At 44.6% G+C, this 12,331-nt stretch overlaps 1 protein-coding gene and 1 long non-coding RNA gene across 12 annotated transcripts in view; one reads left to right on the top strand and one right to left on the bottom strand.

Moving 5' to 3' along the window:
- CAST (calpastatin) overlaps positions 1 to 4,418 on the bottom strand; it is a 47,925-nt gene extending 43,507 nt beyond the window's left edge. For 8 of the 11 annotated variants that reach the window (XM_056514801.1, XM_056514805.1, XM_056514807.1 and 5 more), the window contains exon 1: positions 4,162 to 4,263. In XM_056514801.1, the coding sequence (XP_056370776.1) occupies positions 4,162 to 4,191 (30 nt within the window). In that variant the 5' untranslated portion in view covers positions 4,192 to 4,263. Of the gene's footprint in view, positions 1 to 4,161 lie in introns of all 11 variants that reach the window. The other 3 variants (XM_056514800.1, XM_056514804.1, XM_056514802.1) reach the window with 2 other exon arrangements.
- On the top strand, positions 4,402 to 10,023 carry LOC130265616 (uncharacterized). Its single transcript, XR_008842637.1, has 3 exons — positions 4,402 to 5,924; positions 7,457 to 7,560; positions 9,495 to 10,023. It is a non-coding gene; the product is annotated as an uncharacterized LOC130265616 (long non-coding RNA).
- Positions 10,024 to 12,331: the final 2,308 nt, after the last annotated feature.

Below are 12,331 nucleotides of genomic sequence, written 5' to 3'. Positions count from 1 at the left end.
GAGACACCAACATGATATGTGCAACACACTCCAATATCTGAACTCCCCTGAGACACACTGAAATGCTTGTTACGCCCAGCCCTCCTCACCTGAAAGAAAGCTGTTACCATGATTGCTGTAATTCTGGTGCTGAAAAAATAAAATGCTCTAACAGTTCAGGCACAGGTGCACATTAGGAAATAGAGTTCTTCCAGGATCCCTGAACTTCCTGCATCTTTTATCTCTGCCTTTTTCTTTCACTTAACCTGATGTACAATCCTAGTAGCTTTCCAAATGCAGCAATGTAAAGAAAGACACGTTTTGCTCAGCACACACACTGGTATCCAGCGTGTTCTAACTGTCTGTATCTCTGAAAAGTAGTGAATATGGTCCCTCAAAATATCTGTTTTCAAAAGTAATAAAAGTAAAAAGCCAGAACTTAATATAAAAAGCAATATAATACATCTACTCTCTAGTATCTCAGTTAGTGTAACTTCCCACAGCAACTGAGACATCTGGGAGGAAGGATTCACATCTGGTTTGTTTCATTAAGTAAAGACAGATGATTCAAGAGCCATTTATTCCCTTCTGTTTTCAGGACAGAGCAGCAGGAGGTAGAACCTGCTAATCCACTAAGTAATGAGTTCCTGCAGATTTTTCTTTACATGGCTATAGGGAAAAAGCAATGATCCATGTATCACTGCACTGTCTTTAACAGGAATCAGTTCAGCACATCAGCTGGAAAAAATGCAGGCTGATAAAGTATTATAGCAACAAAAATTTCAGTAGTTGTTTTGGACAACCTCTATCAATTCAAGGATTTAAAAAGGGTTTGGTTATGACTAAGACACTCGACGAGTTTTAAAATTGGAAATGCTATACTCATATTCTAATTGTGCCTCTTCAGAGGAAAAACAAGCCCCATATGTCTATTCACATAAGAGATTAATTGATTCCCTGCTTTATAACAGCACTTCCAGCAGACACACAATTTACCCAGCTATCAGTGCATTTTACTGCTACAATAAAAGCATATCAGACACATATCAGTAAGAGCAATGCCAGTGAGTGTCCTGTTGCTGACAGAACAAGAATTTCAGAGCCAGCCCTGCCATAAGGCTCAGGAATTAAAGAAGAACACTGTTGATAAGGCTTTCTTCTTGCATGGATACTCTCAGCATCAAAATGCTCCAAAAATCAAGTATTATCCTGAATCCAGCTATTAAAGTTTTCTATTGCTTTCACTTGTTTCCTTCTTCAAATTCAGACATAACCTTAAAAGCAGCAACACCAATTGAAGTGTAGGGTCTCTAGTTGTTTCTTTCTTTCTTTTCTAAACCAGGTCAGGGAATGTAGGAACTAAATACTTGCTTCCTGATGAGTATGCCAGGCCTTCATCAGGGCTGAATCTGGTGTAGCCCTTCCTCCTTAAGTCCACGTCCTCATCTTCATTCCAAAGAAACTCACAGCAGACAGGACCATGGCACTAAAAGGGCATCCAGAACCAGATTAGGAAGAGGGAGATATGGAAGGGGACTGGCAGGATTCCCTCAACCACCTCTCAGGCAGAACAACTCCCTGAGGGACCCCAGGGCAACTTCACTGAGGATGCAGTGAGGATGCAGAACAGACCAGGACAAGGACCACAACTTTATTATCCCTAAACTCAAGTCAGAGATATATTAGAAGCATGACAACTTCCCTCCAGAAGGCTATGTCAAACAGCATCTGTAATAAAGAGACTTTGACTCAGAGGCCAAATATGTTCATTCCAACTCAGGGAACAAAGCACATATGGCCAGACCAAAGTAGTTTTGTTCTGGTTTTTTTTTTTCCAGTAAGCTGAGTAATGCATTGTGTACACACAGAGCTCTTACACTCACTCCCTGGCCTCAGATAATGGGACAGCCTGTGAAAGTACAGCCTTGCAGGAAATCTGCTGTCCTGAAGAGGTAACTTTGGAAAGCACAGCTTCACAGTACACCTGAGGAAACCATACTGGCTCCCTCAACAGCTGATGTACAAGGTATGATGAGGGGCCCTGTTTCAATAACACCGTTCAACAGCTCTTTCCTTATCTGGTTTTCCAACCCTCTACTAAAAAAAAAAATTAAACATACGAAAAAAACCAAAAAACAGGCAGTAAATTAATCTGCTTAGTCAGAAGGCTAAGCTCAGGTTTTGTGGGACAGTGCACATTCCCTGCTCATTCATATTCACAAACCATGATGACAAACTGACTTTTTTTTTTCAGCACTCTTTCCTTTCCCTGCTCATCTTCCTTAACAGCGCCAAAAATACAGATTCATAACCAAGGCAGTGGATCAGAGCAGCTTTCACATCAACAGTGAGCATACAGCTGAAGTTACAATTTTAGTTTAACTCATGAGCTAACAATTCCCTGTAGCTTTTAAGCTGGCTCAAATATTTTCCAATCTCACTAACTAAAAAAAACCAAAACCCCACACAATCCTACCCATAATCACATGTTCACATGTGTCATGAGCAAGAAAGTTTATCCTGAGATCTTCATCCTATTCTGAAGCGCACAAAAATGTCACCACGCTATTAAGACACATCTTGAAACTTCTGACTCAAATAGCACCCATAAACTAGAAAGTAAATGGTGAAAAAGCACAGAGAAAATTACTAACAGCTGAATACGTGCACAAAAATCCAACCCTCACTAAAGGCTTTGCTTCCAAGAAATTCCTTCTAAAACTCAGGAGATTTAGAAGGCATTAACAAGCCTTTGGACTAAGGCCACTGCCCAGCATCTTGGAGGAATGGGTGAGAAGTGAAGTCTTGCAAGATTCTCAACTGGAGTCAATCAACTCAGTATTACAGATAGAATCTGACCTGTGCTTTCAGCTGGAACTGGGAGGAAGACAGAGAGATCTTTGACACTGCTCTGTAAACTGTCATGCAAAGAGTTGCTAGGGGAGTTACAATCAAGCCAGGTAAGGAATGGAAAGGCGAAACCCAGATTCTTATTGCATCCAAACCCAACTTTAACTACACCAGTCAGTAAAAACTTTAATGTGTTTCTGCTCCTTTCACCCACCCTTCCTGCCTCTCCTAGGTCCCCAGCGTGAATCACAGGCACAGGAGAGGACTCCAGTCCCACGTGGGAGACCCACAAGTGCCAAAAACCACAACCAGGGGTTTCCAAAAGAGCAGCTGTGGGAGCAACTTTCTTACCTGACCACATATAGCTGTATTTAAATATCTTTTCTGGATGCAATGACACAGAGCAAACAAGGCCTAGTGCAGTAGTTCTCAAACTTTCCCCTTTGTGATTTTGTGTCACCTCCACCACACTGATTTGACACAACGACTGATACCTGAAAAAGCTGCTAAAAAACTGATCCAAGCCACATGGGGCAACTTAAAAGTGCAGTTATAACTTCAAGAGATTTCATCAACCTGATCTCATATTTAGGAACTACATTAAAGTGGTATTTTCTTAAAATTTTAAAGATTTAAACCAACATTTCACAACATATACCTCCTGTAAAACTTCAACAGAATGCAAACTTTTTTCCTTTTCATCATTCTATTCAGAGACCAACAGCTTCCTCCTATGTGTAATAAACCATAAAGGTTTCTAAAAGGCTTTTTAAAGCCTTTTAAAGCAGTGGCGGGCTCATCACAGTAATGAGCAGCAACCCAAGTCCATCCAAACCACACGGAGCCGTCAGAGAGCTGTGGTTTGTTCACGGAGGATCTGGCTCTTCACTACCACAGCCACCACCCACCGGCAGTGAGGAGCAGGCTCCTGGAAAAAGGCGCAGCGCAGTTTTTCCCAAAACAGGAACACTACCACATTAAATCCTGTCATAACGCGTTCAGCGCGGTTTCACCACCCCGCTAGCCTGCGTTACTAGGGCGACGAAGAAAACTGCGAACAGCACCAAAACCCCAGATTTCTGTGTCGCTTTCTGACAGCGGATGGGATGCGGAGGGACAACCGGAGCGCACCGCGACCTGAAGTTCTGGGACTTTTTTTTTTTGTTGTTGTTTTTTAAAGCGCTGTCTCGCCTCCAACCGCATCACAACCATCTTTCCTTACCCCCTTCTCCATACCGATCGCCGGGAGCATCCCGACCGCGCGCCCCATCCCGCTACTCCCCGCCCCCGTCCGGGACGCTCCGGCCCTGCCGGGGCTTCCCCCGCACTCACCATAGCGTACCACCAGCGGGCAAAAGCCATGGCGCGGCTGCGGCTGCTCCTCCTGCCCTGTCTGCACTGCCCTGCCCGGCCCGGCCCGGCCCAGGACGCGTCCAGGGCGGTGCCCGGTGGAGCCGCTCCCCCGCCAGGGCCGCGGGGCACCTGGGGGAAGCTAGGAGCGGCATTGCCGCCCTCCTCACACCCCTCCCCGCATCCCTGGGCCCGCCTTACCGCTGCAGGCGCTGCCATGTCGATGGCGGGGAAGAGCAGCGGCGGCTCCCGGTGGCTCCCAGTGTCTCCCAGCTCCACGGGCGGCTGGAGCGGCCGCCGGTCCCTCCCCTTCCTGCCGGGGCCTGGACGGGGGAGCCGGGGCGGGGTGCCGCGGGGCCGGGATGAGGTAGCCGGGAGGCTGTGGTAGGACGGTGCTCAGCTGGAGCGAGAGAGGGATTTTTAAAACAGTGTTTTTTGGGGAGGGTAGGGGGAAGAGCGCGCAGACGTTTTTCTCGTCACGAAAGGTCATTCCCCTTGGAAAAGCATTTGATGTCGACAGCCGACCCTAGGCGGCTCCAGGCTCCATGGCAGCCGCCAGCGAGGATTTTTCCCTTCTCCCGGGATGGAGCCGGGCGGAGGGTGCTTGGGACCGCTCCAAACACCCTTCTCTTCCACAGCCTCTCCCCGGCTCCTGTGCCAGCTTCCTTCCAAACTGGGCACCCTGTTCGTATGACAGCCTCCTTCCCCAGCCTTTGCATCCCTGCCTGTGGCTCCTATGCCAGCTCCCCTAGAGCTGTGCCATCCCAGCTGGCTCCAGCCTTGGCCGTCACCTTGGAGAGAACTCGTTCCCACCACACAAACATGGGCAGCCTTTGGATTGATGTGGTGGTAACCCTCACATCCAGGGGGTTTGTTGCTGGTCAGGTTCTAAAATGGAAAACACAAGTGTTGTGCGCAGGAATGGGCACCGTTTGACGGGTTTGTCTTGCCAGGTTGTGTGCAGTTAAAAAAGTTCGTGTTTGGGGTGTTCTGTGCCAGGGAGCCCCAGGCTTGGGCTGGATGGATGGAACAGCTGTTGGATGAGTTGCACTGCTCTGAAGGGATAACAGCAGCAGCTCCTCAAAGCTTTCATGTGTCAGGAGACTATCAGCAAGAGGAAGGAGATGTGTCCCAGTCTTTAGGGAGTGCTCATCATCTACTTCCTTAGCGAAGAGGCAGTAGGACTAATTCGCATGCTAGGAAGCCTGCAAACCCAATTAGTACCCATGCCCTTGGCTACCAGACCAGAGACTAGTGGGTGAGGCCTCCCCTGAGCTCTTGCCAAATGACTTTGTTCTGTGGAGAGAGAGGGAATGTTCAAATGGATCTGCCTAAAGCTGTCCCTGCTTTTCCTTTCTGATTAGTTCCATGCAGATTTGTGGCTGACTCTGAAGTGTTTCAGCATGTGGCACCTAGGCAAGGTGCTCCAGAGGAGGTGGAGGCAAGGGCCATGTTTAAAATCCACATGGGGCAGATGTGTGTGGGTGTAGCTGGGGTCACTCTGACAGATCTATCAGATTGTGCTGCATTCCTTCAGGCAGCCCTAGGGAGCCCTCAGGAGCCGTCACCCATCTTCTTGCGATGTGCCTGATGACCATCAGCCAAAGCTGGCAGGAATTGGAGTGGTGGAGCTGCACAGGAACGGAGCAGTAACACCTGAAACCCTCGGTGATGTCAGCCTGCATCATGCTAGACATGCAGAGTTCTGCTGACCCAGAAGCACATCACCCAATCCAGCTCTGCTGGTAGGTTCAGTTTATAAATGAGGTCTGAGCTCTGCTGTGGGGAGCAGGGGAGCTGGCCGACACTTGCCCCAGTTCCTGCAGCTGTTGCAGTATTTTGAAACTGGCTGGGCTCCATCCAGCCTTGCTAGGAAATCTTGCTTTAAGGCCAAGGGCTTGGCATTGTTGCTTCTACCACTGTTTATTATTAATTTCTTCCTAAATTTATTCTTAACTGGTTGAGATCACTTGTATATGTAAAGGATGTAGGCAGCACATATTTACCTGGGGATGGTAAAGCAGGTTCTTGTTTGTCTGACAGAAGAAGAGTTAGCTGATGGATGCCTGAGTCACCATTTTAAATACTGCAGGCCTAAACACCACTGCAGCAACTTACTCATTTGAGTAAAGATTTGGGTACTTGAGTGGAGCAGTTGCTAGTAATTATCCAAGTCAATCTTTAATTAGGAAAAAATAAGTTTTCCTTGCATCAGCATACAAGTGTGTTGTATCAAAATCACATTGTCTTCTGTCATGGTTTCTACTTATTCCTTCAGAACATGTGCAAGTGAACAAGTCCACTGAGGCTTGCTGAGATTTTACATGGCATTAGCCATGAAGTTCTACACAGGGCTGATCAGAAACACATGCAAGAAGTGATGGACAGCACAAACAGCAGTTTTTTCAATGTTTATTGGCTGGAAAAAGAGTAGGTGACCACATCAGGAGTTGACAGGTTGTTCTTTACTGCAATGATGTGTGATGTGAACAAGTATTCAAAAAGAGTTTGTGGTGTGCTTTTAATAGTCATGGATACATTTCCATGCAATTCAAGATATTAGGAGACTAAAATTGGAATGAAGAATCACAGATTCATTTTCCTCACCATGCATCATCTCCAAAGGGCACCAGTTGACGTCAAATGCCTCTCAATAAAAAGGTGCTCAAAATTCTGGCAGGATGGGATGAAATTTTTGCCAAGCATACATTTTTTATTAATATAACTTGCATAATGGTATGACTGCAAGCTTATGAGTCATTCACAAAATCTACAAAATAAAGAACAAAATCTCCTGTGTAACTGGATTTTTATCTAGAGTAATTTAAAAGAAGTCTTAGCATAAAAATTAGTTACACAAATAGTTTTTTTAAAATTTCTTTTTTCCTGTGGCTTAGAAAGAATCTCATTACAAGTTCTTGTTCTTTTGTCTTCCTCTGAAACCAAAACCATCAGGATTTACTTTTTTTTTTTCTTTTTAATCTGGTGTGTTCAGTCCCTGTTTTATCACACCCACAGTAACAAAGACGAGCAAATGCATTTCATTTCTTCTGCTACTGTTTTTATTCATAGCATGTTCAATAAATAGAAATTAGAATTTTAAGTCATGGATTTCTGTTTGTTGATAAGCCTAGTTTTATATCATTCTTGCTCTGGAAAGCAATAATGCCAATCCTTACTATTGAAAATGAAGGTTTTTTTCCTTATCTGTAGATAAGTATATTTTTGCACACATTATAAGCATCTTTTATCATATGAATTGTATGTCCTCTGGTAGTTTACAGAGAGTTTTTCCTGCTGGACGCCATCCCATTCCTGAGTGGAGATTTTCTTCCCCTCAGACAGAAGACACCAACGAAGAGAAAATTAGTCTTCCTTGAGGTTTGATATTTTGTAATTCCCTAAATACTCAGTTGAACATTAATTAAAAACCAAAACCATTTTGAAATTAATCTTGAATAATTTCTGGAGCCAGATTTGGGTGATATGTGTGAAAATTTTTATCTAATGCAGCCAATCTCAAAGTTTAGTACAATGCATCACGCACAACCATAAGGGAAAAAAAAATTGTAGCCTTCATCATCCTGGATTGTGTTCCACTCAGGTGTGTTTGGTCCTCTGGTCTCTCCCCAGCTTCTGCTGGGGAAGCCAAAGAGTGCTGTCAGTTTGGGAGTCAGCAGAAATTCAAATTTACTTGAAAACCACACCATCCATAAGTTAGGCTTTTAGCAAATCACAGGCATATTTCTGGACTCAATACAGATTCTGATGAGGCTGTGACCCCAAAGTGAGTCCACAAGGAAGAGCAGCACAATGAGTGAGGCGTTGCCCCAGTGAATGTCAAATATTGCAGCTATGCAGGAGTGGCCAGCCTGCAGCTCATATCTGGGTACTGGCTTTATCTGAAAAGAACTTTCCCAGTATGAGGTACATTCTCTCAGGTGTAAGTTGAATTGTGAAAATACGAAAAATATATGAACTAAGCCTTACTGATTTTTTGTAAGCCTGATTTGTAAAGGTTAATACGTATGAAAATGACAATACCATTCATCTTGGATTCTTAAACTGTAAAATTAGAGTAGTCTGTAGGTAGAAATTGCAGATTAGTGAGTTCTGTGAGAGCTGAGACAGAAAAGCCTTGTGTGTTTAGAAATATACTTTGAACTCTTTTTACAGCAGGGTTTCGAAATCAATAGAAGTCTCCATGCTAACAAAATAAAACATATAGCTTTTAAGTATAGCTTACACTGTCAACGTGCGGATTTTTGGAAAATGTTTTGATCTATGCCAAGTTATAAAATCCACGCAAGGGATTAAAGACTCCTTGGGCATTTTCTCACTTAGTCTCCATTTGCTACAGAAACAGTGATTTGCTTGAGACTGATAGCATTCCCTTCAGTGCCACAGTGCACTTATCTTTAATCATCAAGGTGAACAATGCTCCCCTCAGGGCAGTACCCTTCTTGAGGTGAAATTAGTCATGAGATTCTTGGTATTAAGAGGAAGAGTTGTGAAAAAGGGTTGTGGTTTTCTTAAATGTATCCGGCAAAAGAAGTTAAAAATTGTCTGCTTTGATTTGCAAAGATCCAGTAGATGACTTTTAATGCCAAGGTGATGAAGGGAAGGTTTTACATGTCATCACATCCCTGCTTATGTTTTGGTTTGTCTTTTCTTTTTCTTGCTGTCTAGCCCATGCACAGATACACATGCAATCAAGGTTGAAAAAAGCCCAAGCCAAATTAAAATACAGTTTATAACTAATCCAAAAGCAAAATTAAAGGTAATTCTCAACTACTTTATATATAGTGTGCATACATACATAAATATTTTGCAATTTGTACAAGATGTAATGCACTATATCACAAACCAATGTTCCCATGATTCACAGGTAGAATAAAGGATTAATGACTAAACACTGAAGAAGAATAACTCAAAAACAGTACTGATAGGTATAATAAATTTGCAATGAAGTTACACACCAAAATGCTAGCGTAAGGCAGAATTTTTACAGAAACCTTGGAGATCATCTAGAGAGGAATGTGAGGAAAAAACCTCTTCCACCTGCCTCCACTCAGCTTTTGCAAGGGTTATCCAGAACAGCAGCTTGTATCTGGGTATCATCTGTAGTTGTCAGTGACAGAAACAGCACAGAGTTCTGTACAGGCCATGACCCTGTAATACAAAAAAAAAAAAGATTTTGCAGCTTGGGGTTTTCAGGACTGTGTTTCTGGGAGGGAACTGGACAGTGCTGGTTGTTATAAAACAAAATGCTCTTTTGCTAGGACTGAAGAAATGCCTCTTCTGCTTCCTCCTAGGGTTTGAAAATTCTTCCCTGATCCTATGTTTTTTGGAGAGTGATGCTGCAAAGGGAAGGGTGGAGTCACCATCCCTGGAGGGATTTAAAAGACATGTAAATGTGGCACTTGGGGACAAGGTTTAGTGTTGGTCTTGGCAGTGCTGGGTTAAGAGTTGATTTCGAGGATCTCAAGGGTCTTTTACAACTTCAATTATTTTGTGATGCTGTGATTCTTCTTGTATTCTTTCAGCAGCTGCCTGTGAAACAAAATGTCAGTAATTACAAGAGTACTTCCATAGTATTTCTTTCTGCACTTGTGACAGTGTGGAAAAAAACCCTCTGGCAAATAAGAAATTCCTGTTGAGAGACAGGGAAATTACAATTCATAGCTCTGTCTGCTCAATAATTGCAGATTGGCTGGATGGGGGCTGGTGGATGTGGAGCTTTTATCAGCCTTGTTAGCATCTGGTTCATCCTGTGTTTAACTTGGTTAACTGGTGCCTCTTCTGAAAGTGACATCAATAAAAGCTGCATTAATATTAACAACCATGTATCTGCTTACAGCCTGCCTTCCTGAATCCATTATATCCACTACTCTGCCATTACTTCCCTCCTCATATGTTTCCTCAGTTCTTCTCAATTGTTGGCATGATAGCTCCCTACAGATAAAGTTTGACTGGTGTTTTCTTAAATTAATGCCACCCTCGGTGCCTCTTAAGAAGCACGACTTCCAGTCAAAACCACACAAAGGAAGCCAAACTAAGGACACGCCAGCACAGGAATGTTTTGTGGTAAATTGCAACACTGCTTCGCAGTAAATTATTCCTTGCTTCAGAAATCCATGAATACATGGAACTGGGATTGCTCAGAAAGGAAACATGGGCAGCATGGAAAATATTTTACAGCTGTGTGTTGCTCTGAGGGCAGCAGACATTTTTCATAGTTAAAAAAAAACAAGCAAGGAGATTGAATGGGCATTGAGCTGAACCTGAGATAAGTGAGCTCCAGGGCTACAGCAACCAGTGCAGCTTGGCTGTGTGAAAGGCTCTGCCATACATTGCCTGAGGACATTCCTCCTTGCAGCAGCTTCCTTTCCTGCTCATCAGACATATGGCATTAATGGAGCCAAAAAAATCGTGTAGATTCTACACTTCAGCACACACCACTTTCCCGTGGGAGCAGTTCTCAGTTCATCCTTTCTCTTTTAATCTGCTGGGTTAGTGTTTGCCATGAGATGTGCAGTGGGGCAGCCCTGCAGTGCGACAAAACCCATTTCCGTGTATATTTGGGAGCAGGAGGAGTTCAGAGAACTTGATTTGTGGTGAAACCACTTGGTAGAGCAGCCCAGCACGATTTACATGCAGCTGACATGCAAATCGTTATAAGCTGTGACAGGGAGGGGAGGGAGGTTTTGAACATCACAAACTTGCAAATGTGTCGCTTCTACGAAGAGCCACATGCTACTTCTCCGAGGCAGGCTGAAGGGGCCAGACAGCCCTGTGAGCTGAGGTGATGCTCAGCTCCCTGTGGGCAATGACCACCCCAGAGCTGCCTGTGGGTGTTGTGAAGGTGACAAAACTCCATCTGCAGACACATCAAAAGTGTGACACAAACGTGCGTGCATAACAAATTCACGGTGGTTCTGGGGGAACTTAGGTTTTGTGTACAGCAACCCCAAATGTTGTCTGAAGTGATTCAAGTTGCCACGGAGCAGCAAAGGAGTGACAGGAGGTCCTCTGCTTGAGGAAATGGATTTGTTTTGCGTGGAGTGCCTTGTGATGGCACTGCACGGGACAGACCCACTGTGCTGCCAGAACCAGTCTGGCCACCCCTGCTGCCCACAGTGATGCTGTACACCAGCAGAGTTCCCCTGCCCCGTGTCCAAATTCCCAGGCTGCTTTTGGATGAGGAGCAGAGAAGCTCTCTGGTGGGGAAGAGGGGCTAGAGCCCCGGTATTCGTGCTGGGAGGTGGATGATACCCCATGCCTGCTGCTCCCCTCACAGCTCTGCTGTGACTCGCCTCAGTGAGCTCCGTGACAGATCTGTCCTGCTCTGCTCTCCTGAGGCACCAGGCCAGCCGCACAGCAGTTTTGGGGTGAAGCAATAAGCTAAATAATTAATGTGCTGTTATTAAATGTGGCAAAAATAACATCCTTGAGTGGGAAAATAAATGCATCCTGCTCTTCAGATCCTTAAAATAGAATACTTTTGCAAATAACACAGTATGAGTGTGAGCACCCACCTACTAGGGAGACCAGGAAATCAAAATCCTCCTCCACCCCTCAGAATTTGCCGCAGCTGGAGGAAATATGGTCATTTGTTCTTACCAGGGACCAGCTTCAAACCTCACTGCAAGTACTGGCTTTCCACTGCTGCTCGGTTAAGTTTCAGATCAAGTCCAAAAACGTTATTTCATCAACAGTAAAGTGTGGAAACAATACTTTGCATGAGCCAGGTTAAGATACCTGAACCTGTGAAAATCCCCTTTCCCACTGTAGGGAAAAAATGGATAAATCATGAGAGCCACGTTTTCATTTTAAAAAAGGCTCCAGAAAGCTCTGCCAGCATTGTGTGCTGTTGCCAGAAGATAACCGATCCTTTTAACATCCTTTTAAATGCCAAACCCGCTGCCAGTGCTCGCAACCAGAATGGGAATTAGTGAAGAACAAATAGTTTGAAGGGTTCAGTGCCAGTGTGCCTGTATCCGTGCGGTGATACTGGCACAGACGTTCCCTCTACATCCTCTGCCCCTGCTGTCCGAACCGTGTGGGCTTGCAGCGAGAGCCGGGGAATGACTCCGCATTCCGAACAGAGAATGGGGGAACCAGGACGCCCGTGAAGATGGGAAATTTTAAG

Source organism: Oenanthe melanoleuca, chromosome Z (genome assembly GCF_029582105.1).
Source record: "Oenanthe melanoleuca isolate GR-GAL-2019-014 chromosome Z, OMel1.0, whole genome shotgun sequence".
In the NCBI taxonomy this organism is placed as follows: domain Eukaryota; kingdom Metazoa; phylum Chordata; class Aves; order Passeriformes; family Muscicapidae; genus Oenanthe; species Oenanthe melanoleuca.
This window is presented reverse-complemented; position numbering and strand designations above follow the sequence as displayed.